This window comes from Mesoplodon densirostris, chromosome 7 (genome assembly GCF_025265405.1).
Source record: "Mesoplodon densirostris isolate mMesDen1 chromosome 7, mMesDen1 primary haplotype, whole genome shotgun sequence".
Classification (NCBI taxonomy): Eukaryota; Metazoa; Chordata; class Mammalia; order Artiodactyla; family Ziphiidae; genus Mesoplodon; species Mesoplodon densirostris.
Window position 1 is genome coordinate 17,589,734 of NC_082667.1, and position 27,767 is coordinate 17,617,500.

The 27,767-nt window shown below is 36.4% G+C and overlaps 1 protein-coding gene across 2 annotated transcripts in view; it reads right to left on the minus strand.

Annotated features, from left to right (window-relative positions):
* TTC17 (tetratricopeptide repeat domain 17) overlaps positions 1-27,767 on the minus strand; it is a 154,656-nt gene that overhangs the window by 97,843 nt on the left and 29,046 nt on the right. For both annotated transcript variants that reach the window (XM_060104675.1, XM_060104674.1), the window contains exons 3-10: positions 17,453-17,622; positions 16,265-16,376; positions 15,899-16,030; positions 4,822-4,931; positions 4,099-4,243; positions 3,522-3,661; positions 1,923-2,083; positions 353-465 (exon numbers count right to left, since the gene is read on the minus strand). In XM_060104675.1, coding sequence (XP_059960658.1) covers positions 353-465; positions 1,923-2,083; positions 3,522-3,661; positions 4,099-4,243; positions 4,822-4,931; positions 15,899-16,030; positions 16,265-16,376; positions 17,453-17,622 — 1,083 coding nt within the window. The remainder of the gene's footprint in view (positions 1-352; positions 466-1,922; positions 2,084-3,521; positions 3,662-4,098; positions 4,244-4,821; positions 4,932-15,898; positions 16,031-16,264; positions 16,377-17,452; positions 17,623-27,767) is intronic.

Genomic DNA, 27,767 nt, shown 5'->3' on the forward strand with positions numbered 1-27,767 from the left:
CTACTCTTTCCCAAATTTTAAATTACAGGTCTTACTAAAGTAAATTAAAAGGGGGGGGCCGGTAAAGTCTTCGAGTAACAGACCAATTCTAGCTCTCTTGGTAAAGAAGAAAAGAACTAAAAACATATGAAAAGAGAATACAGCCAGTACTTTGGGAAACAAAAATGTCATTCATGGAGTAACTGAGTACTCTCTGTAAAATCTGACTTCATAAACACAACAGATACTCAAAACCTTAAATGATGGTCACACATTTTAGAGATCAATTATATAAGGAATTAAGGGGGGAAAAGTGATATTACTCTTAGATATGTGAAAGTTTATAAGAACTAGGAGAGACTAAGAAAAAGACCTGAACATAGTCCACATTTTCAAAGATATCACCACGATGGTAGCGCACAGGTTGGTCCCACTGGCAGTGTAAACTATGCTGCTGGTTGACCAGACGGCATATCTGATGATTTCCTGGAATAAGAAAGGAAATTTAAATTGATGAAAAAGATCAGCAATGCCAACATGATTTTCTTAGTCTAAGTCATGTAGTATCAACCCTGTACTCTTCAGAGCCTGGCTGAGTACTTACAGAGGGGATACTTATCCAGGGGAAATTTCATTAATGGTTAATTAAATTAAATCATTCTAAAGAAGCCTGTTTCTCCACCTGTAAAACAAATGGGCTCCACTAAATAATCACTGAGGTTCCTTCTGGCAATTGCATTCTATGACTGTAAAATCTATTGATTAAATTGTTTTAAGACTTTGCCCATCTCTCTGGAGAGAATTTGCTTCATATACTTCATAACTCTTTTTCAAATATATAAATATATATATATAAGCACTCTGGTTGCATTTCAGTACTGATTGAGCAGTAAATAATCCCAAGGACTGAACATACTCTTTATACTCAAAATAGCAAAGGAAACTTGTCAGGTGGATTGTGAAATGGACTGTAAACATTCACAGCTAAGGGTCAAAGATCAAGAGGCTGTACAGACCAATATATTTATCAAGGGAGAAGGATGTAATATAAGGGATTCTATTCATTTATTCTTTGGTGTCAAGTTGTCATATCTGCTCCCACAGGGTTTCATCAGAAATGAAACATTCTGGATACAGTCAAATCACTGATATCCTGTCAACCCAAGTTCCTTTAGACCAGTGGTTCTACTTTGGGGTCATAGACTGTAAAAGACTGAATAAGAAGCTACATACCGTCTTACCAGAAAAAAAAATGTGCATATACACAGTAATGTGTATAATTTGGGGGAGGATTTCAGAACCCTCAAAAGTATTCCACTGATTACTTTCCTATTTGAGACAAAGCCTAGTCTAAAATCTTACTTCTAAAATAAAACATTTGTTTTTAATGGGGCAAAAAAAAGAGGAGAACATTTAGCCTTATTGCCACTGTTGGATGAAAAGTGTGGATGTTTTGATTCTAGGGTGTGTCTAGCTTGCATTAAATTGGTGTAGGGCCATGTTACAGTGTGTTTTCAGACTAGCAACAACAGGCATCAAATAGGAGCTTGTTAGAGTAACAGAATCTCAGGCCCCAACCCAGACCTACTGAATCAGAATCTGCATTTTAACAAGATCGCCAAGAGACTGATATGCATACCAAAGTTAGAGAAGCATCAATGTAGGCCATAGAGGGCAAACAAACTGTTAAGACTCTGAGGATACAAAAGATTTGGTTTTTACTTTAAAATTTGGTTTTTACTTTTTACTAAAAAAAAGTTAGAAGGGTCAAACCAGCTCCTCAGGCCTGCTGGTATGGCCATAGTAACGATTTCATTTTAAGACTGAGAGAAGTCATAAGCACAATTTTATACTGCTTTATGGCTACATGAAGGTTACGAAAGTAAAGCACACTAGAAGTGAATTTCCTAACCTGTCTTTAATTCCTTGGAATCAGTACTTACCTAATTGTGCCTCTTTTGCCATCTGTGTCTCATGGATGATATTTCTTAAGATTTGCTCTTCCTGAATCAGCTTATGTTTTTCTAGGATCTCCTGCTGTCTCAGGTAGTGGTCATGTTGCTTTTGATATTCTTTCAACTCATTCAGTGTTCGCTGGAGGGATCTTAACATTTTTTAATAACAGGAAAAAGTTACAGAGCTTTAAAATTATGGATTTTTAAACCCACTTAAATACATAGATTTTCTGGTTCTCAGCAAAAATTGTTAGATTTTGACTTTTAACATACAATCATTGTATCCCAAGTTCAAGAACAATGGGGCTAAATAAATACTATTGTTTTATTAAAATTTTGGGGAAAAAAGATGGATGTGAAATTCTTCCCATAAACACAATTAATGACATTAAATGGTGTGTTAGACTCTTCAGGTGCCAGAAAAGATACATAGCAATAAATAATACTATAAAGCTTTATACATTTAACAAGTCTATTTCCCTCCACAAAGACTGTCAGTTCCATGGACATTCAAAGCCTTTCTAGAATCTTCCTTTTCACCTTTTCCTTTGATTCTACCTAAAGACAAGGTTAAGAGAAGAGGCCACAATGCCTTGCTCTTGCACTCTAGCTTCTTGGTTTACAGATTTGGGGGAAAAAACCACAGAAACTGCTTATAAAGGAATATTCCCTACCGCCTGGTATCAATAAATCAGCTGCTTGATCATATTTAGTCACAAAAATCTTATTGCCTATTACACTGTTAACATATGGAGATTTAATAGCTGCACAGATTGTATAAGAAGAGCATAATATTGGAAGAAACTCAGCCAGGGCAAGTTCTGATCAGGTATAACAAAGCCAGGCATAAACAAGCTGTCATTCTTTCCTTTTTACTACATTAGGCTTTTAAACAGATTGGAAAATAGGCAAAAGTTTAATGAAATCCAAATCTCCACTTAATTCTATAATAATCAAAGTACACTCAAAACATTAAGGCTAATTCTATAAGAGATGAACAATTCACTTCTGAGTTATGTCAAGTTCCTTTACTGGCCCTATTATTTATAGAATTAAATACAGGATATTTTTTAAGTATACTACAAGGACCAAGTACAACAGAATTCCATTACTGTACAACTTACACAAATCTGATTAAAATGTGGGCCAAATAATCTCTCTCAACATCACTTAACCAACATAACAATTGCCCAACCTTAGAAATCAAAGGACAGAAAGCTCAAATCGCAAGTGATTTTACTGACAGTGTATTCTACGGAAATAAAAATGTAATCAATAGAATTACTGGGCATCTGGCAGCACCCCATCCTCCATCTGACTTCATACAAGTAATTGATTGTCAATATTGTTAAGATTTAGATGACGGCATTTACTGTAAATATTCTCTAGTTCCTGGAATCCTTTATACAACCACTGACTTGTGTTGAACCTCCTGATTGGAGAAAAAGGACAGAACTAGCATTAGTGAAAAGGTGTTTTTCTTAATTCTAATGAACAAATTAATACTGATATCACCCTACACAAGTCTAACAAGAACTACACAAGTTCTACAGTGTTGGTGATTCAGTAATTTTTTCTCCTAGTTACCTATGTTGAGCTTCCAATTTCTGCTCGAGTTTTTGCTGACACAGGACAGCATGCTTCCTCTTTATAGCTTGCTCAAACCCAGGTTTAGCCTGTAAAGCATGGTCATAACAGAGCACTGAGTGGTTATACTCCCCAAGCATCTGAAGAGACAAAAACAAACACACACACATACACAAACACAGGGGGGAAACATGTTAGCCTGATTGTATCCATCCAAATCCCCTTATGATTTATGAGATCACACTACAACTCATACAGTGAATATTATTTCGCTCAGTAGTCAAATCTCCATAACATGAAGCAATGCTATATAGGATGGTTCAAATGGGAGTACTGCTATTTTAAGAAGAGTACGCTAAAGGAATATAATATTCATATCAATTTAATTACTTTCTTTTTTGTGAACAGGCTAAAACACTTGAGATTCATTATTGTTATGAAGTTTTTTCCCCTTAATTTCTTCATTTCTATCCCCTTGTTTGGACCAAAAGAAGGGAAAAGGGTATTTTTTATTGGAAAAAAAGAAAGAAAGAAAACAGCAACTGGATTGGTTCATGTAAAAAAAAGTTGTATTTACTGCATATATATTTCCTAAAGTGTAATAGCTAGTGAAGAAGTCACTGTCATCCAAAGCTGCATGGACCACGACAGCAGCATCAGCAGAGAAGTGTGCTCTGTGCAGAACATTCGCCAAGTTGACCAGGGCAATGTCCTTATTGTGCCTAAAAGAGAAGGGAAGATGTAATTAGATGTCAGGAAAGAAGCATGTGCGCTACAATTGCCTATAACTACCTGACAAGGGCAAATTACATTCAAAGTTATTGAGCTTAGGAAAATAACTTTGAGTTTACTTACAGATGGGGAAAATAATTTAAGAAAATCCTAATGTTTAATTTTACATAATTGATGGTGCTTACTCAATCTGATAACTACAAATTTTGCCACAAAAATAAGGTCTGGCAGAGATTTTATGCTTTTAAAATGTATTTAGGGCTTATATTTGCTTTGAGAATAATTTAATTTATGATAGTTCCTCCAACCAATTTCCTTAGTTTCAAGTCTCAAGTGAATCAGAGGGCATCTACATTATATATTTTTTCCTTAACAGAAATCGGAAGCATGTTATGCCATTATCACTTTGAACTCTTTGACATCTAACATTTTTGTGATGGGACTAATTGCAACAGGGATGGAGGAGAATGTAAGTACAACACAATGCTTCTTCTTCTTGTTTTTTATGTATTTTAACAGTCCTGAGTTACATGGAAAATCAGGAGGTCCAGAAGGGGAGGAATCCTACCTGGATGAGAAGTGAAGTGCTCGCATGGCACATTCCACTACTTGATATGGCTCATTCTTTATTCTCCAGTAAAATGAAGCCATGTTATATAGTACCCACGAGGAAGAGTTCTAGAAATTAAACAAATAAAATGACAACCAAATATAACTCAAGATAGTTTCTTCAATTCAGAATGTTCAAAATGAGCACCTTTACACTCTGTCTGGTCTGAAACTGATGAAGAAAATCAAGACTTATTACAGTAGCGAAAAAGCAGAGGACAAAGTACAAATAAACTATCCCTGTCAAGAGAGCATTGTGATCATTAGTTGATCAGGTGTATTAAGGTGTGATCTAAATAGAGAGACTGTCCAACCCCAGGCTATCTTCCAAAGGGGAAATAAAGCCGAAAAATCCCACCAAGTGGTCACAACTTGGGCCCTGTTTCAGGACTTTAGAAGTCAGGATCTAACCTACTTAGAAATGCTAGTTGTTCTAACATGAAATTCCTAAAATTAACATATTGCAAAGTTTCCTATTTATTTAACATCTGAATGAAGGTATGTATGTAAACAAATGAAAGGCTTATGCTTTTGTGAAAGGTAAATTTTTGTCATTTCCTCATGTGTGTTCAGAAACTAATTCAGACCTTTACACTGCTAAAAAGTAAGTCTTTAGTATGTAGTAATAAGTGCATTATTTAGTCAAATTAAACAGAAGTTCAGATAGGTTTTCCCCTTTTGTGGCTTGGATTTTTTGTCCCCTAACATACACTAAATTTCAACCACATAGAGGTCATAAGACTGAACTGAATCATGTCGAAAACTCAATGTAAGTAAGTTTAAACCCAAGAAAGAAGTATCAAATTCAGCATGGAAAAAAAGTCATAAAGTTTAAGATAAAATGGGAAAAACAAATGACAGCCAACACTTAATATCATTAATGTGTAGCTACCTCATAAAAAATCTAAACAGAGAAACAAAAAACCAAAAGAACAAGGGCCAAAAACATGGACAATTCAAAAATATGAAACAATTACTACTTAGCAGGTGAAAACATATAAAACTTAACAACAACAACAAAAGAATTAAAGAGCTACAAGTTTTCCTTTTAAAAATCGGCAAAGATTAGAAAGAATGCCACTATTCACTATTGGCTACAGTGTATACTAACTTCAGATATTAAGTGTAGAAATATTAGGTTAGTACAGCATCGCTGGGGGACAATTTGACAATATGTATTTGAAAACCCTTAAAAATGTGATTATCCTTTCATCCCAATATTTCCCTAAAAAATTTATCCTATGAGAATAAAGTTTTAACTATAAAGATATGTAAAAATAAAACTCCAAAAATATATCATAAAACAGCAATTATCTCTGACTTTTTAAATTATAATCTTTAATTTCCCTTTTTCTAAATTTTTATATAGCTTTTTTTTTTTTTACAAGGACCAATTATTTTATTTTAAAAATTTACCTTTAAGACTAAAACTAGTATGGGACTTCCTTGGTGGTGCAGTGGATAAGACACAGAGTTCCCAATGCAGGGGGCCTGGGTTCAATCCCTGGTCAGGGAACTAGATACCACATGCATGCCCCAACTAAGATTTTGTATGCCACAATTAAGGAGCCCTGGAGTCACAACTAAGGAGCCCTGGGGCTGCAACTAAGGAGCCCACCTGCTGCAACTAAGACCTGGCACAACCAAATAAATAAATATTAAGAAAAAAAGATTAAAACTAGTATAATTCTTTATTAATCATCCTTAAGTATTCTATCTTCAAGGAAAAAATATGATTCTTGAGTGTTGCAACGAAAGGTTTTAGCACTAAGTGTAGTTGGTTACGGAATACTATATTCTTTCACACTTGACTTATGACTTAGGCTTCAGTCTCCTTTTTAGTAGCCTTTTGAGAAAGTTTTCCTGTAAATCAACAAATGATTTTTAATCTCTTATTTTTAAACCTTATATCGTGAATTGGGACAAAAAGATCAATTAAAAATTCTACATGATCCGCCTGCCAATGCAGGGGGCACGGGTTCGACCCGTGGTCTGGGAAGATCCCACATGCCGCAGAGCAACTAAGCCCGTGCGCCACAACTACTGAAGCCTGTGTGCCTAGAGCCTGTGTTCCACAATAAAGAGAAGCCACTGCAATAAGAAGACCAGACACTGCATTGAAGAGTAGCTCCCGCTCACCCCAACCAGAGAAAGCCCACGTGCAGCAACGAAGACCCAACGCACCCAAATATAAATAAATAAATAAATTTATTTTAAAAAATACATAAATAAAAAATAAAAATTCTACATGAACTACTAAAAGCATCATGATAAGGAGAATACTCATCATAGTATACTCAAAGAAAAATAAATGTTTAAATAAAAATCTATAAGATTTCTTACCCCCAGACCAGGAATAAAACCTGTGTCCCCTGCCTTGGCAGGTGGATTTTTTTTTTTTTTTTTTTTTGCGGTACGCGGGCCTCTCACTGTTGTGGCCTCTCCCGTTGCAGAGCACAGGCTCCGGACACGCAGGCTCAGCGGCCATGGCTCACGGGCCCAGCTGCTCCACGGCATGTGGGATCCTCCCGGACCGGGGCACAAACCCGCGTCCCCTGCATCGGCAGGCGGACTCTCAACCACTGCATCACCAGGGAAGCCCGGCAGGTGGATTCGTAAGCACTGCACCACCAGGGAAGTCCCCAGATTAATTTAAAGACAGGGCAAACAGCAGAAGCAAGAAGAACTACAATTCTGCAGCCTGTGGAAGGAAAACTACATTCACAGAAGGATAGACAGAATGAAAAGACAGAGGACTTTGTACCAGATGAAGGAACAAGATAAAACCATAGAAAAACAACTAAATGAAGTGGAGATAGGCAACTATCCAGAAAAAGAATTCAGAATAATGATAGTGAAGATGATCCAGGACCTTAAAAAAGAATGGAGGCAAAGATCTAGAAGATGTGAGAAATATTTAACGAAGACTAGAAGAATTAAAGAAGAAACACCTAGGGCTTCCCTGGTGGCGCAGTGGGTCAGAGTCCGCCTGCCGATGCAGGGGACACGGGTTTGTGTCCTGGTCCAGGAAGACCCCACATGCTGTGGAGCGGCTACGCCCGTGAGCCATGGTGGCCGGGCCTGCACGTCCGGAGCCTGTGCTCCGCAATGGGAGAGGCCACAACAGTGAGAGGCCCGCGTACCGCAAAAAAAAAAAAAAAAAAAAAGAAACACCTAGAAGAATTAAAGAACAAACAAACAGAAATGAACAATACAATAACGGAAATGAAAAATACACTAGAAGGAATCAATAGCAAAATAACTGAGGCAGAAGAATGGATAAGTGACCTGGAAGACAGAATGGTGGAATTCACTGTTGCAGAACAGAATAAAGAAAACAGAATGAAAAGAAATGAAGACAGCCTAAGAGATCATGGGGACAACATTAAATGCAACAACATTCGCATTATAGGGGTCTCAGAAGGAGAAGAGAGAAAGGACCGAGAAAATATCTGAAGAGATTATAGTTGAAAACTTCCCTAACATGGGAAAGAAAATAGACACCCAAGTCCAGGAAGCACAGAAAGCCAAGACAGGATAAACCCAAGGAGAAACATACCGGGACACACAGTAATCAAACTGACAAAATTTAAAGACAAAGAAAAATTATTGAAAGCCACAAGGGAAAAATGACAAATAACATACAAAGGAACTCCCATAAGGTTAACAGGTGATTTCTCAGGAGAAACTCTACAAGCCAGAAGGGAGTGGTATGACTTATTTAAAGTGATGAAAGGGAAGAACCTACAACCAAGATTACTCTCCCCAGCAAGGATCTCATTCAGATTCGACGGAGAAATCAAAAGATCTACAGACAAGCAGAAGCTATGAGAATTCAGCACCACCAAACCAGCTCTACAACAAACGCTAAAGGAACTTCTCTAAGTGGGAAACACAAGAGAAGAAAAGTACCTACAAAACCAAACCTGAAACAATTAAGAAAATGGTAATAAGAACAAACATATTAATAATTACCTTAAACGTGAATGTATTAAATGCTGCAATCAAAAGACACAGGCTCACTGAACGGATACAAAAACAAGACCCATATATATACTGTACAAGATACCCATGTCAGACCTACGGACACATACAGACTGAAAGTGAGGGGATGGAAAAAGATATTCCATGCAAATGGAAATCAAAAGAAAGCTGGAGTAGCAATACTCCTTTCAGGTAAAATAGACTTTAAAAAAAAGAATGTCACAAGAGACAACGAAGGATACTACATAATGATCAAGGGATCAATCCAAGAAGAAGATATAACAATTATAAATATATATGCACCCAACATGGTAGCACCTCAATACATAAGGCAACTGCTAACAGCTATAAAAGAGGAAATCGACAGTAACACAATAATAGTGGGGGACTTTAACACCTCACTTACACCAATGGACAGATCATCCAGACAAAAAATTAAAAAGGAAACACAAGCTTTAAATGACACAACAGAACAGATGGAATTAATTGATATTTATAGGACATTCCATCCAAAAACAGCGGATTACACTTTCTTCTCAAGTGTACATGGAACATTCTCCAGGATAGCTCACATCTTGGGTCACAAATCAAGCCTCAGTAAATTTAAGAAAATTGAAATCATATCAAGCATCTTTTCTGACCACAACACTAGGAAATCAGAAATCAGTTACAGGGGAAAAAAACATAAAAAACACAAACACATGGAGGCTAAACAATACATTACTAAATAGCCAAGACATCACTGAAGAATCAAAGAGGAAATAAAAAATACCTAAAGACAAATGACAATGACAACACGATGATCCAAAATCTATGGGATGCTGCAAAAGCAGTTCTAAGAGGGAAGTTTATAGCAATACAAGCCTACCTCAAGAAACAAGAAAAATCTCAAATAAACAATCTAACCTTACACCTAAAGGAACTACAGAAAGAAGAACAAACAAAACCAAGAGCTAGTAGAAGGAAAGAAATCATAAAGATCAGAGCAGAAATAAATAAAATAGATACAAAGAAAACAATAGCAAAGATCAATAAAACTAAAAGCTGGTTCCTTGAGAAGATAAACAAAATTGATAAACCATTACCAGACTCATCAAGAAAAAGAGGGAGAGGACTCAAATCAATGAAATTAGAAAAGAAAAGGGAGAAGTTACAACAGACACCAGAGAAATACAAACCATCCTAAGACACAACTACTACAAGCAACTCTATGCCAATAAAATGGACAACCTGGAAGAAATGGAAAAAATTGTAGAATGATATAACCTTCCAAGACTGAACCAGGAAGAAATAGAAAATATGAAGAGACCAGCCACAAGTAATGAAATTGAAACTGTGATTACAAATCTTCCAACAAACAAAAGTCCAGGACCAGATGGCTTCACAGGTGAATTCTATCAAACATTTAGAGAAGAGCTAACACCTATCCTTCTCAAGCTCTTCCAAAAAAATTGCAGAAGAAGGAACACTCCCAACTCATTCTATGAGTCCACCATCACCCTGATACCAAAACCAGACAAAAATACTACAAAAAAAGAAAATTACAGACCAATATCACTGATGAATATAGATGCAAAACTCCTCAACAAAATACTAGCAAAGAGAATCCAACAATGCATTAAAAGGATCATACACCATGATCAAGTGGGATTTATTCCAGGGATGCAAGGATTCTTCAATATACGCAAATCAATTTGATACACCATATTAACAAATTGAAGAATAAAAACCATATGATCATCTCAACAGATGCAGAAAAAGCTTTTGACAAAATTCAACACCCATTTATGATAAAAACTCTCCAGAAAGTGGGCATAGAGGGAACCTACCTCAACATAATAAAGGCCATATATGACAAACCCACAGCAAACATCATTCTCAATGGTGAAAAACTGAAAGCATTTCTTCTAAGATCAGGAACAAGACACAGATGTCCACTCTTGCCACTATTGTTCAACATAGTTTTGGAAGTCCTAGCCATGGTAATCAGAGAAGAAAAAGAAATAAAAGGAATACAAATTGGGAAAGAAGAAGTAAAACTGTCACTGTTTGCAGATGACACGATACTATACGTAGAGAATCCTAAAGATGTCACCAGAAAACTACTAGAGCTAATCAATGAACCTGGTAAAGTTGCAGGATACATAATTAATGCACAGAAATCTCTTGCATTCCTATACACTAACAACGTAAAGATCAGAAAGATGAATTAAGGAAACAATTCTAATCACCACTGTAAGAAAAAGAATAAAATACCCAGGAATAAACCTACCTAAGGAGGTAAAAGTCCTGTACTCAGAAAACTATAAGACAGTGATGAAAGATATCAATGATGACACAAACAGATGGAGAAATATACCATGTTCTTGAATTAGAAGGCTCAATATTGTGAAGACGACTATACTACCCAAAGCAACCTACAGATTCAATGCAATCCCTATCAAATTACCACTGGTATTTTTTACAGAACTAGAAAAAAAAAAAAAACCTTGAAATTTGTATGGAGGCACAAAAGACCCTGAATAGCCAAAGCAGTCTTGAGGGAAAAAAAAACAGAGCTAGAGGAGTCAGACTTCCTGACTACAGACAATACTACAAGGCCACAGTAATCAAGATAATATGGTACTGGTACAAAAACAGAAATACAGATCAATGGAACAGAATAGAAAGCCCAGAGATAAACCCACACACCTATGGTCAACTAGTCTATGACAAAGGAGGCAAGGATATACAATGGAGAAAAGACAGTCTCTTCAATAAGTGGTGCTGGGAAAACTGGACAGCTACATGTAAAAGAATGAAATTAGAACACTCCCTATCACCATACACAAAAATAAACTCAAAATGTATTAGAGACCTAAATGTAAGACCGGACACTATAAAACTCTTAGAGCAAAACATAGGAAAAACACTCATTGACATAAATCACAGCAAGATCTTTTTTGATCCACCACCTAGAGTAATGGAAATAAAAACAAAAATAAACAAATGGGACCTAATGAAACTTCAAAGCTTTTGCAAAGCAAAGGAAACTACAAACAAGACGAAAAGACAACCCTCAGAATGGGAGAAAATATTTGCAAACGAATCAACGGACAAAGGATTCATCTCCAAAATATATAAACAGCTCATGCAGCTCAATATTAAAGAAACAAACAACCCAATCCAAAAATGGGCAGAAGACCTAAACAAACATTTCTCCAAAGAAGACATACAGATGGCCAAGAAGCACATGAAAAGCTGCTCAACATCACTAATTATTAGAGAAATGCATATCAAAACTACAATGTGGTATCACCTCACACCAGTTAGAATGGGCATCATCAGAAAATCTACAAAGAACAAATGCTGGAGGGGGTGTGGAGAAAAGGGAACCCGCTTGCACTGTTGGTGGGAATGTAAATTGATACAGCCACTATGGAGAACAGTATGGAGGTTCCTTAAAAAACTAAAAATAGAATTACCATATGATCCAGCAATCCCACTACTGGGCATATACCCAGAGAAAACCAGAATTCAAAAAGACACATGCACCCCAATGTTCCTTGCAGCACTATTTACAATAGCGAGGTCATGGAAGCAACCTAAATGCCCATCGACAGACGAATGGATAAAGAAGATGTGGTACATATATACAATGGAATATTACTCAGCCATAAAAGGAACGTAATTGGGTCATTCATAGAGACGTGGATGGATCTAGAGACTGTCATACAGAGTGAAGTAAGTCAGAAACAGAAAAACAAATATCATATATTAACGCATATATTTGGAACCTAGAAAAATGGTACAGATGAACTGGTTTGCAGGGCAGAAACTGAAACACAGATGTGGAGAACAAACGTATGGACACCCGGGGGGAAAGCAGCTGGGGGGTGGGGATGGGGGGGTGATGAACTGGGCCATTGGGATTGACATGTATACACTGATGTGTATAAAACTGATGACTAATAAGGACCTGCTGTTCAAAAAAAATAAATAAAATTTAAAAAAAAAGAAAGATTGTAAAGGGCTTCAAGAGGTCATATTGTCCATCACCCTAACTCAGCTGTGCTGTACATACTGTAACAGTATTAGAAAATTTAATATGACCTCCTTTATACCTGACCAATCTGTTAATTTTTTTTTAACACACTGACTCCTATTTTCAATTGATGTTTAATTTGTATTATATTCACTACTTTTCAATTTTTCTCTCTTATTGGTTTAGGAAACTTTTAAAAAATCTTCACAAACACAGCCATTTTATTATGTTAAAAGTTTTAATGTTTTGATTTCCAACTGTCATCAGCAAAGTTTTAATATATTTCACGGACAAAAAACAAAAAGATACATGCACCCCAATGTTCACTGCAGCACTATTTACAGTAGACAGGTCACAGAAGCAACCTAAATGCCCATCAGCAGACAAATGGATAAAGAAGATGTGGTACATATATACAATGGAGTATTACTCAGCCATAAAATGAATGAAATTGGGTCATTTGTAGAGACGTGGATGGATCTAGAGACTGTCGTATAGAGTGACGTAAGTCAGAAAGAGAAAAACAAATATCGTGTATTAACGCATATATGTGGCACCTAGAAAAATGGTACAGATGAACCGGTTTGCAGGGCAGAAATAGAGACACAGACGTAGAGAACAAACATATGTACACCAAGGGGTGAAAGTGGCAGTGGGGGTGGTGGTGTGATGAATTGGGAGATTCGGATTGACATGTATACACTAATATGTATAAAATAGATAACTAATAAGAACCTGCTGTATAAAAAATAAATAAAATAAAATTCAAAATAAAAAAACGATTTCTCATAAAATCTCCGCTCTAATCTATAAATGTTCAAATGTCACTATTAATTATTCTCTCTCTTTTGAACACATTTTTTCCCTTGGCTCTTAGGATATCACATCCTTCTGGACATCCTTTGGATCTTTTCTGCTGGCCCTTCACCCTCTGCTTGATAGATAATGTAGGAGGACCCAGGACTTCTTCTCAAACTTCACTCTTCTCCAGATGACCGTATGTAATCCCACAGCTACAAATACTCCCTACTTAACAATTATTCTCTACCTGTATGCCCAGCTCTGACCTCTACTGGAATTCCAGACTCACATAGGTATTTCAGATTTAACTTGACCAAAATAGAACTCTATCTCATCTTCTCTCACCCCAACACTGCTCCTCCAAGTTGCTCAAGCCAAAAATTAAGGAATTACCTTTGATTCCTCTTTTTCTCTCATTCCCCATATCTAATTAATCAGCTTCTAAACTTCTAAACACTTCCTGAAATAGTTTAAGTTCCTTCATTTCCACTACTAACCCTTCTAGTCCAAACCATCTTCATCTCTCTCTTGAATTACTGCACTAGCCTTCTAATGGTCTATTTCCAAGTTTGGCCTCCTTTAGTCCCCTCTCCATGTAAGTTTGACAGTGTACTTTAAAAAGTACTCAGTAAATTATGTTACTCCTCTGCTCCAGCTTCTCAGCACACTTGTAATAAAATTCAAAGTCCTAACTTTGGCTTTCAGAGCTCCACATAGTCTGGCCCTGGCCTACTACTTTGGCTTCATTCTCTATCATCCTCCCCTTTGCTCACCAAGCTCCAGCCATACTGACCTGAATTTAATTACATAACACTTGTTATATACTGAATGTGTCTCTAATCATTCATATATGGACGCCCTAACCCTCAATGTGACTATATGTGAAGATAGGGCCTCTGAAGAGGTGATAAAGGTTAAAAATCCAATAGGAAAAAAAAAAAAATCCAATAGGGCCAGTCCCCTTATAAGAGGAAGATTTATCTCTCTCTCTCTCCCTCCCTCCCTCCCCATGTACACACTGAGAAGAAGCCATGTGAGGACACAGCCAGAAGGTGGTCATCTACAGGCCAGAAAGAGAGTCCTCAACAGGAACTGAATCAGCCAGCAACATGATCTTGGACTTTCCAGCCTCCAGACTGTGAGAAATAGGTTTCTGCTGTTTAAGCCACACAGTCTGTGGTATTTTGTGACAGCAGCCTGAGCTAACCAATATACTACCCAGCTCATTAAGGCTTCAGGGCCTTTGCTCATTCTTCAGCCTAGAAAGTTCTTCCTTGATCTTTGACTTTTGGTTCCTTCTTGTCATTCAAGTATCAGCTTAAATTTCATCTTTCCAGAGAGGATAACCCCAACTGCTCAACCTAAAGAAGCCACCCAATTACCCTCTATTTTAATTTTCTATAGAGCATTTACCACGATGATCTACTTTCAACTAACAATTCTCTGAACGATATCTTAAATCCCAGGCCAGTTTTTCCTTATTACTTATCAATTCTGGGGATGCAGTATTTTACATTACCTTCAGAAAAACAATATGAAGAAGGTAACTTAGCTACAAAAATAATCCTATAATATATAATGCATTTGAATAAACATATAAATATATAATATATTTGGGTAAACTGTATATAAATGTTACAATTACACATTTTACTTAGTACCACTATAATAGTGCTTAGAAACTAGCCTGCATTTTACAAATCTCCTTAGGCACAGAGAAGAGCAAAAACTATTTTCTAAATTCCCACATGTTATCCTGAATGATACCTTTAAGTTCTTGGGTCTTGTTACATAATTCCCCATTTCATTATTTTAAAGTAGATGTTCCCTTAAAATTACATGAAGATTTTATTGTTAGTGGTGATTCTTTTACCTGTTCAGAAAACAGTGATAATCTATGTATTTCCTGTGTATAGACATATATCAAAGACACTAATGTTAATGTTCTTTCACACTCAAAATATATAATCTAGTTTATAAGCCCTGTTGCTTATATTAGTTTATAATTTGTTTTTTCATGAATTAGTTTAAATAAAACTTTTCAGCATCTTGTCCTGGTAAAGGGGACTGGATTATCAATGCTTCTCTCTAACTTTGAACTATACAGTTTATATTACTGTAATCATGATTTAAAATCACTCTCTAGACAAAAACAAGCTAGCTAGACAAAAACATGACATTCTGTTCACACAGGGCCTCCGGGCTCTTTAAGTCATTTACGACTTACCTTCTGTAGGCCTTCATGAATGAGGTGACCTATGTCATCTATACTCCTTCCTAACCGTTTAGATAGATATGTGAAGATTGGATCTTCTTTAGGTAGTAGAGGTGCAGAAAGATTAACTCTCTCTTGTACACCCTGAGGAGAAGAAAAAATAGAAAAAAAACAGAAAAAGGAGATTATAAGACATTAGAAATCACAAGTAATTTGATATCTTATGGCATTTAATTTGAAGGAATTTTAAGAAATAGGAGATGTTTGTTACATTATAAAGCTGTTTGGAAGGAGAGAAGAAAGAAAAAGAGTATGTATAAGCAAGAGATTAAAGAAAAAAATGAAAACAAACAAAACCCCCCAAATTTCTCTACTTACTCGCAAGTGCTGAAAAGCATGTATACTATACGGAAGTTCTAGAATTTTAGTACAATCAGGCTGATCAGGGTCTGGAGGGACAGGAGATTCTGTGTCTATATAATCTTCAGGGCTAAAATATCAAGAGGCAAGAAGTAATGAATGAATGAAAAGCGAAGATATGTCCAATTTTTCCCTAATTAAATCATATTCTCAAAGCATCTCACTTTACAACCAATATTAGTCAACATGCATACTTTTTTCATAGAGCTGTTGTTAGAGCAAAATTTTTTGCGAGTTCAACTTAAAGGAGATATATCAAGAGTTAGGGAGGGCCCACGGTTCGATCCCTGGTCAGGGAACAAGATCCCATATGCATGCCGCAACTAAAAGATCCTGCACGTTGCAACAAAGATCCTGCATGACACAACTAAGACCCAAAGCAGCCAAATAAATTTAAAAAAAAATGGTTAGGGTCACAAACCATTAAGACTGTGGACTCTGGACTTCCCCGGTGGCGTAGTGGTTAAGAATCTGCCTGCCAGTGCAGGGGACATGGGTTCGAGCCCTGGACCGGGAAGATCCCACATGCCGCGGAGCAACTAAGCCTGTGCGCCACAACTACTGAAGCCCGCATGCCTAGAGCCTGTGCTCTGCAACAAGAAGCCCGCGCACCGCAATGAAGAGTAGCCCCCGCTCGCCGCAACCAGAGAAAGCCCACGCACAGCAATGAAGACCCAACGCAGCCAAAAACAAATTAATTAATTAATTTCAAAAACAGACTGCGCTTTTCAAAAGCTAATATAACACTGCTCAACTCTTTCTAGAAATGTTAAACCAGTTTACACTTCTATATAGTCTTTCTACATTTTTACCAGTTATTGATTTTTAAACAATTTTTTCAATTTGAGAGATGAAAAATATGTCTCAGTATGCACTTATCTGATCATTACTGAGAAATATTTTTTCCACATGTTTATTGGCCATTTGCATTTTTTTACCATAAATTGTTCAATTTTCTACTATGCTTTTAAATATTTTTAATTGATTTGTAAGAATTCTATACATGGTATACATTTTGAACTTTGAAATTTCAATAAAGTCATTAGTGGCTGAAGCTTTTTCTCATTAGAGAAATAATTTCTAGTTGAGTCGAGAAAGGTCTGTTCAGGAAGACGTACTTTATTTTTGGAAAGAGAATTTCTTTACCTGATATCTTTGCTCTCCAAAGTTATGTATGTGCCATCATACAGATCTAGGTCCCCTAAAGGTACCTTGGCTTTGATGCAGTCTGGATCCTCTTTATTATGTCTCTGTTCCAGTCCTGTATCTCTGTCCTCATTCTCTTCTATATGAATTTTTTGAGCAACTAATTGCTTCTGTTGAGAAGAAAATAAGAACACAAATGGATTTTTCTAATATTTCAACCTAGATACAATGTAAGAGAAAGGAGAATTTAATGTGTTGAACAAGTCAGAGAAATCAAAATATGCCCTGGGTTACGTTAGTTGACATAAATAAGCTTCTCGAAACAGGTGTCCATATACAGAAAGTAACAGAACATGACATTTAAAATACTGGCACATGAGTGCCTTATGATATGATCTCTGACTATCTATAAAGCTACATCTATCAACTTAACTGGCACAGAATAGCTCAGCAATTAGAAGTACCTTGAATTGTCCAAATGTGTCATATTTCAGTCCTTGAAGACATCTAGCACACTGATAGTGCTACCTGAAGTAACTAGTGTTCCAGGGGAATTCCTGCCACTGACTTTTTTTTTCCAAACATACAGAGGAATTACGTTAACAGCCATGTTTCCACCACCCTATCTATCTTAACATTTGGCCATACTCCAGATTTTTCTAAAAGAAAAAAGAATACTTGAAGCCCCTCTTAACTGCCTTTGAGATCCCTCTCTCACTTCCAAAAGATACCACTATCCTGGGAATGCCCTCGTGGTCCAGTGGTTAGGACTCGGCACTTTCACTTCCAAGGCCTGGGTTCAATCCCTGGTTGGGGAACTAAGATCTCACAAACTGCGGTGCAGCCAAGAGAATGAATAAATAAATAAATAAATAAAAGAACAAAACTTACCACTATCCTGAATGTTTTATGCATCATTTTCATGTAAATTTTATAAAATATTACTATATTGCCCTACTTTTCTTAAAATATTACTTTATATATATATCTACAGCTATATCTCCAAAATCAACATATAGCATTGCTTTGCAAATTTGGAAATTTTATATAAATACTATCATACTGTATGTATTATTCTACAACTTTCTTTTTTTTTAACTTAATATTATGTTTTTGACATTTATCTACATTGGCTGGTATAGCTCTAAATTTTTCATTCTAACGGATTTATAAAAATGTGTTTATTTGGGGCTTCCTTGGCGGCACAGTGGTTGAGAGTCCACCTGCCGATGCAGGGAACATGGGTTCGTGCCCCGGTCCGGGAGGATCCCACATGCTGTGGAGCGGCTAGGCCCGTGAGCCATAGCCCCTGAGCCTGAGTGTCCGGAGCCTGTGCTCCACAACAGGAGAGGCCACAACAGTGAGAGGCCCGCGTACCTCAAAAAAAAAAAAAAAAAAAGAAAAGTATTTATTTTCCTGTAAACCATTAGGTTGCTTGTTTTAAAATATTTTTTGCTTTTAAATGTGCTATAGTATTCTTATAAAACTGTCATTGTGTAAGAGTTCCAGTAGGAGAAAAATATGGGGCTGTATGGGATACATTTTCAGTTTATTTAGTCACTGCCAATCTGCTCTTCAAAGTGGTTATAAAAACTGGAATTCTACCAACAGATTAGGATAATATCCATCTCCTCATTAACTTACCAACATTTGGTTTTGTCCTACTTTTTTAAAAAAATATTTTTAATTTTTTTATACAGCAGGTTCTTATTAGTCATCAATTTTATACACATCAGTATATACATGTCAATCCCAAACACCCAATTCAGCACACCACCAACCTCACCCACCCATGGTTTTCACCCCTTGGTGTCCATACGTTTGTTCTCTACATCTGTGTCTCAACTTCTGCCCTGCAAACTGGTTCATCTGTACTATTTTTCTAGGTTCCACATATATGCGTTAATATACGATATTTGTTTTTCTCTTTCTGACTTACTTCACTCTGTATGATAGTCTCTAGATCCATCCACGTCTCAACAAATGACTCAATTTTGTTTCTTTTTACGGCTGAGTAATATTCCACTGTATATATGTACCACATCTTCTTTATCCATTCATCTGTCGATGGGCATTTAGGTTGCTTTCATGACCTGTCTATTGTAAATAGTGCTGCAAGGAACACTGGAGTGCATGTGTCTTTCTGATTTCTGGTTTTCTCTGGGTATATGCCCAGTAGTGGGATGGCTGGATCATATGGTAATTCTATTTTTAGTTTTTTAAAGAACCTCCATATTGTTCTCCATAGTGGCTGTATCAATTTACATTCCCACCAACAGTGCAAGAGGGTTCCCTTTTCCCCACACCCCCTCCAGCATTTCTCTTTGTAGATTTTCTACAAAGAGATGCCCATTCTAACTGGTGTGAGGTGATACCTCCTTGTAGTTTTGATTTGCATTTCTCTAATTATTAGTGATGTTGAGCAGCTTTTCATGTGCTTCTTGGCCATCTGTATGTCTTCTTTGAAGAAATCTCTATTTAGGTCTTCTGTGCATTTTTGGATTGGGTTGTTTGTTTTTTTAATACTGAGCTGCATGAGCTGTTTATCTATTTTGGAGATTAATCCTTTGTCCACTGATTCATTTGCAAATATTTTCTCCCATTCTGAGGGTTCTCTTTTGGTCTTGTTTATGGTTTCCTTTCCTGTGCAAAGACTTTGAAGTTTCATTAGGTCCCAATTGTTTATTTTTGTTTTTATTGCCATTACTCTAGGAGGTGGATCAAAAAATATCTTGCTGTGATTTATGTCAAAGAGTGTTCTTCCTATGTTTTCCTCTAAGAGTTTTATAGTGTCTGGTCTTACACTTAGGTCTTGAATCCATTTTGAGTTTATTTTTTTGTATGGTGTTAGGGAGTGTTCTAATTTCATTCTTTTACTTGTAGCTTTCCAGTTTTCCCAAAACCACTTACTGAAGAGACTGTCTTTTCTCCACTGTATGTCTTCGCCTCCTTTGTTATAGATTAGTTGACCATGGGTGCATGGGTTTATCTCTGTGCTTTCTATCTTGTTCCATTGATCTATGTTTCTGTTTTTGTGCCAATACCATATTGTCTTGATTACTGTAGCTTTGTAGTATAGTCTGAAGTCAGGAAGTCTGATTCCTCCAGCTCTGTTTTTTTCCCTCAAGACTGCTTTGGCTATTCGGGGTCTTTCGTGTCTCCATACAAATTTTAAGATGATTTGTTCTAGTTCTGTAAAAAATGCCATTGGTAGTTTGATGGGGATTGCATTGAATTTGTAGATTGCTTTGGGTAGTATAGTCATCTTCACAATATTGATTCTTCCAATCCAAGAACATGGTATATCTCTCCATCTGTTGGTATCATCCTAATTTCTTTCATCAGTGTCTTATAGTTTTCTGCATAGAGGTCTTGTCTCCCTAGGTAGGTTTATTCCTCAGTATTTTATCCTCTTTGTTGCAATGGTAAATGGGAGTGTTCCCTTAATTTCTCTTTCAGATTTTTCATCATTAGTGTACAGGAAAGCAAGAGGTTTCTGTGCATTAACTTTGTATCCTGCAACTTTACCAAATTCACTGATGAGCTCTAGTAGTTTTCTGGTGGCATCTTTAGGATTCCCTATGTATAGTATCATGTCATCTGCAAAGAGTGACACTTTTACTTCTTCTTTTCCAATTTGTATTCCTTTTATTTCTTTTTCTTGTCTGATTGCCGTGGCTAGGACTTCCAAGACTATGTTGAATAATTGCAGTGAGAATGGACATCCTTGTCTTGTTCCTGATCTTAGAGGAAATGCTTTCAGTTTTTCACCATTGAGAATGATGTTTGCTGTGGGTCTGTCGTATGTGGCCTTTATTATGTTGAGGTAGGTTCCCTCTATGCCCACTTTCTGGAGAGTTTTTATCATAAATCTGTGTTCAATTTTGTCCAAAGCTTTTTCTGCATCTATTCAGATAATCACATAGTTTTTATTCTTCAATTTGTTAATATGGTGTATCACATTGATTGATTTCCACATATTGAAGAATCCTTGCATCCCTGGGATAAATCCCACTTGATCATGGTGTATGATCCTTTTAATGTGTTGTCGGATTCTGTTTGCTAGTATTTTGTTGAGGATTTTTGCATCTATATTCATCAGTGATATTGGTCTTTAATTTTCTTTTTTTGTAGTATCTCTGTCTGGTTTTGGTATCAGGGTGATGGTGGCCTCAAAGAATGAGTTTGGGAGTGTTCCTTCCTCTGCAATTTTTTGGAAGAGTTTGAGAAGGATGGTTGTTAGGTCTTCTCTAAATGTTTGACAGAATTCACCTGTGAAGCCATCTGGTCCTGGATTTTTGTTTGTTGGAAGATTTGTAATCACAGTTCCAATATCATTACTTGTGATTTCAATATCATTACTTGTGATTATTTTCTCTTTCTTCCTGGTTCAGTCTTGGAAGGTTATACCTTTCTAAGTATTTGTCCATTTCTTCCAGGTTGTCCATTTTATTGGCATAGAGTTGCTTTAGTAGTCTCTTAGGATGGTTTGTATTTCTGTGGCATCTGTTGTAACTTCTCCTTTTTCATTTCTAATTTTATTGATTTGAGTCCTCTCCCTCTTTTTCTTGATGAGTCTGGCTAATGGTTTATCAATTTTGTTTATCTTCTCAAAGAACCAGCTTTTAGTTTTATTGATCTTTGCTATTGTTTTGTTTCTATTTCATTTATTTCTGCTTTGATCTATATGATTTCTTTCCTTCTGCTAACTTTGGGTTTTGTTTGTTCCTCTTTCTCTAGTTCCTTTAGGCGTAAGGTTAGATTGTTTACTTGAGATTTTTGTTTCTTGAGGTAGGCTTGTGTAGCTATAAACTTCCCTCTTAGAATTGCTTTTGGTGCATCCTCTAGGTTTTGGATCATCGTGTTTTCACTGTCATTTGTCTCTAGGTATTTTTTGATTTCCTCTTTGATTTGTGCCGTGATCTCTTGGTTATTAAGTAACGTATTGTTTAGCCTCCATGTGTTTGTGTTTTTTACGTTTTTTTCCATGTAATTCATTTCCCTGTAATCTCATAGCATTGTGGTCAGAAAAGATGCTTGATATGATTTCAATTTTCTTAAATTTACTGAGGCTTGATTTGTGCCTGAAGATGTGATCTATCCTGGAGAATGTTCCATGCGACCTTGAGAAGAAAGTGTAATCTGATGTTTTTGGATAGAATGTCCTATAAATATCAATTAAATGTATCTGGTCTATTGTGTCATTTAAAGCTTCTGTTTCCTTATTTATTTTCATTTTGGATGATCTGTCCATTGGTGTAAGTGAGGTGTTAAAGTCCCCCACTATTATTGTGTTACTGTCGATTTCCTCTTTTATAGCTGTTAGCAGTTGCCTTATGTATTGAGGTGCTATGTTGGATGCATATATATTTATAATTGTTACATCTTCTTCTTGGATTGATCCGTTGATCATTATGTAGTGTCCTTCCTTGTCTCTTGCAACATTCTTTATTTTAAAGTCTATTTTATCTGATATGAGTATTGCTACTCCAGCTTTCTTTTGATTTCCATTTGCATGGAATATCTTTTTCCATCCCCTCACTTTCAGTCTGTATGTGTCCCTAGGTCTGAAGTGGGTCTCTTGTAGACAGTATATATATGGGTCTTGTTTTTGTATCCATTCAGCGAGCCTGTGTCTTTTGATTGGAGCATTTAATCCATTCACGTTTAAGGTAATTATCGATATGCATGTTCCTATGACCATTTTCTTAATTGTTTTGGGTTTGTTTTTGTGGGTCTTTTTCTTCTCTTGTGTTTCCCACTTAGAGAAGTTCTTTAGCATTTGTTGTTGAGCTGGTTTGGTGGTGCTGAACTCTCTTAGCTTTTGCTTGTCTGTAAAGCTTTTGATTTCTTCATCGAATCTGAATGAGATCTTGCCAGGTAGAGTAACCTTGGTTGTAGGTTCTTCCCGTTCATCACTTTAAGTATCATGCCACTCCCTTCTGGCTTGTAGAGGTTCTGCTGAGAAATCAGCTGTTAAGCTTATGGGAGTTCCCTTGTATGTTATTTCGTTTTTGCCTTGCTGCTTTCAATAATTTTTGTCTTTGTTTTGCCAATTTTATTACTATGTGTCTCGCTGTGTTTCTCCTTGGGTTTATCCTGTATGGGACTCACTGCACTTCCTGCACTTGGGTGGCTATTTCCTTTTCCATATTAGGGAAGTTTTTGACTGTAATCTCTTCAAATATTTTCTCTGGTCCTTTCTCTCTCTCTTCTTCTGGGACCCCTATAATGCGAATGTTGTTGTGTTTAATGTTGTCCCAGAGGTCTCTTAGGCTGTCTTCATTTCTTTTCATTCTTTTTTCTTTATTCTGTTCTGCAGCAGTGAATTCCACCATTTTGTCTTCCAGATCACTTATTCGTTCTTCTGCCTCAGTTATTCTGCTATTGATTCCTTCTAGTGTAGTTTTCATTTCAGATATTGTATTTTTCATCTCTTTGTTTGTTCTTTAATTCTTCTAGGTCTTTGTTAAACATTTCTTGCATCTTCTCACTTTGCCTCCATTCTTTTTCCGAGGTCTTGGGTCATCTTCACTATCATTATTCTGAATTCTTTTTCTAGAAGGTTGCCTATCTCCACTCCTTTTAGTTGTTTTTTTCGGGTTTTATCTTGTTCCTTCATTTGGTACATAGCCCTGTGCCTTTTCAACTTGTCCATCTGTGAATGTGGTTTTTGTTCCACAGGCTGCAGGACTGTAGTTCTTCTTGCTTCTGCTGTCTGCCCTCTGTGTCCTACTTTTTAATTTATGTCAATCTCATGGGTATGAAATGTTATCTTGTTATAATTATTGGGGTAGACTGTATTATTATTAACAAATTTGTGCCCCTCCTTAAAAGAGAATTCTACATCATCACTGTTCTGCTGGACTCCAATGTGACCAATATTTCCTTTGGTCGATGTAACATGAGAAGCATCATATGAGCCTTCTAGAGGGAAGCATTTTTAGAGCCAGTGTATGCTTCACCATGTTCTTTCTTTTCCCTCAGGTAGTGAGAATGGTAATATCCAGGCTGTTGTAGGTATATTTCTCATATGTACTATACAGCTAAACTAAATAAGAAATCCAATCTGATATTCCACGTTTTAATCAGTTTGTTTAATCTGTTTATATTTATTGTGATCACTGATCTTATGGATTTATTTCAACCAGATTATTCTGGGTTTTCTGTTTATCTTACTTTTTCTTTGCTGCTTTTTTCTCATTTCCTGCCTGATACACTTTTTTTTTTTCTTTTTTTGCAGTAGGTGGGCCTCTCACTGCTGTGGCCTCTCCCGTTGCAGAGCACAGGCTCTGGATGCGCAGGCTCAGTGGCCATGGCTCACGGGCCTAGCCACTCCATGGCATGTGGGATCTTCCTGGACCAGGGCATGAACCCGTGTCCCCTGCACCAGCAGGCGGACTCTCAACCACTGCACCACCAGGGAAGCCCCTGATACACTTTTGATACACTTTCTACATTCCCTCCCCTCCCCCTGTATCTTCTCTTTGTTTGTAGGTTTGAAAACTATAGATTGCATTTCTATTATTTTGGTTACTGTCCTTACTTTTCTTTTGGTTAAGTTTTTCATCAGTAAATATTTCAGTATGATTCTGAAAGATTCTCTTTTTTAAAAGATAATACCACAACACCATTATCACATGCAAAAAATAGTAATTCCTTAATATTACATATCCAGTCTGTGTTCATTCCCAACTGTTTCTTCCCTCTATTTTAAAATACAATTTGTTTGAGTCAAAATTCAGTAAGGTCTACACACACTGCAATTGGTTGATTTGTCTTTTAAGTCTCTTTTAATCTTCTGGTTACCCCTCTATTTCCTGTTTTTTAATCCCTGTAATTTATTTGAGAAAGAAATTGGGTTACTTATCCTGTAGAGTTTATTACTCTACAAGATTTTACTGACTGCATCCCACAGGTTTAACATGTTCCTCTGTCCTCTGTATTTCCTGAATACTGACACCAGGATTCAGGGGTTCTTAACTTTTTCATGTCATGGACTTCTTTGGCAGTCTGACGAAGCCTACAAACCCTTTCTTAGAATAATCTTTTAAATACACAGAATATATAAAATGACAAAAGAAACCAATTATAGTGAAAAGCAAATTATACTGTGGTTTGATTAGATTTATATTTCTTTTGGCAAGACTTCTGAAAGGTGGCGATATTCTTAAATTTTTAATATGCATACCTATACATTTTCCAACAGGATTTTAATTTATTCAGTTATTTTTGCATCCTGAACATAACAGAAGAGTTAACATGCTTTAACTAATCATTGAGCATGCCCCAACCCACCTACGGACTGGTAATTTTATTTAGTTTTATCTTTTAAACACAGAAAATAAATAAATAAATTTAGCAACTTTTTCATCAATGTTTTTACTCACCATTACACATTCTATGCACTTCCACTGGATTTACTTTTCTTCTTGCAGAAGTACATCTTTAATTTTTTTTTAAGTGAGGGTCTGTGGTTAGTAAACTGTCTGTGTATGTCAGAAAACTGCTTTGTCCTCACTCTTGAATGATGGTTTAAGAGAATATAAAATATTATATTTAAAAGAATACAAAATTCTAGACTTAACACTTTGATGCTATTCCTCCACTGTCTTCTAGTATCTAAGAAGTCATCCAGTAGTCACTACTTTGTAGATAAACTGTATTACTTAGTCTCATGGCTTTATGTCTATGTCAATGCATAACAAATTTATCTCTCTAGCTCAGACCTTTACCCAGGAGTCCACACTAGAAGAACCAACTCCTCACTCAGCGTCTCCACTTAGATGCCTAATAGGTATCTCAAACTTAATATACCAAAGCTAAACTCCTCCTCAGTCTACACCTCCTTCAGTGTTCTATATCTCAGCTAATACCAACTCCATCCAACGTCAATCGCTCAGGTCAAAAATCTTGGAATCATCCTTCACCCCCTCTCCCTATCTGTCTGTCTCTTCCCAACTACTCCATGATCATCTGTGTCTAGCAGTTTTGTAGTTGCTTCCAGGTTCTATCCAGACCCCAGGCCCAAACTCACATCACATAATTTTAGTTTAGAGTTTCTACTCCAAAGTAATATTCTACCCTGAAATGGTGTTCAGTAAATTGAAGATGCAATTATTGAACCACTGGATGGTTTGTTTTGTTTTTTGGTCATTAGGTTTTGTTTTTTCTTCCTGCTTTTTTTTTTTCTTCCACCAGACTCTTTTCAAGCTCCATCCTAGTCTTAGAGCAGTAGTGAATTTGGTTATCTTCCTTTATCTTGCACAAAATATTGTCATCTCCTTTATTCCATAGAAATGAACAACCAGACACCAGAGCCTGTTCCTGGCCTCGAAGACCAGCAGGTTTACAGTTTCAGCCACATTCTCAACTTAGTGTTTTGTTCCATTTCTGGTCTATGGAGATATTTATGCTGTGTTTAGGCCTGACTATATTTTATTTTGATTTCTGTTTTGTTTTTTATCTGTCATTGTTATGTATATGAAGCAGAAGTAAAAACTAAGTACTAAGTACAGACTCATTACACTACCTTCACCAAAATTGGTGGAGTCAATATTTTTCATTTCCATTTTCAATGACTTGGTAAATGGCATTTTCCCCCTACACATCCCCTAATTTAAGTCTCCTTTCTTTATATTAAATAATACTGCCACTTAGAGAGATAACAATAAACATATATAATGGTGTCTATGCATCTGAAAATAAAAATTACTTTCTGCACCACTGCATCTTTCTGAACACCGTGTTGAAGCTTCCAAGCATGAAGCCCAATAAATATATCTATTGTCTTTTTCCTAGTATTCATAAAAATCAACATTTCCAAATTTATAAGTGACAAAACTGGTAGGAACAAGGTGAGATACTATTTAAAAAATGGTGAGATGTTCAAGTTTTTTAAATATTCCTAAAGTGCTACTACCTATACACAGCTGGTTAGTATGTGCTAAAAGCTCCTCCTTCTTAATTTACAGAAATTTAAAAAATATACAATTATAACTACTGCTGTTGATAGATGTACCAGTTTGAATTTATATAAGTGAAATTCAGAACTTTTACATTAACTATAAAATGAATGGCTACCTGGCTTTACCTTTGGTTTAAGCCAGGAGATAAGGAGTTTGCCTCTGGTTCTGCCCTAACTTGTTTTGTGAAAATCAGGCAATTCACTGTCTTTAGGTCTAATTGTTTCCTTGCTTCTAAAATGAGGATGACCTTTATGATTCCTTCTAGCACTCAAAGACTCTGACTCTTATTATTTCCAATAATTTTCTAAATCTTATTTTGCAAATTGGGTTACTTTTTCTGCAACTTA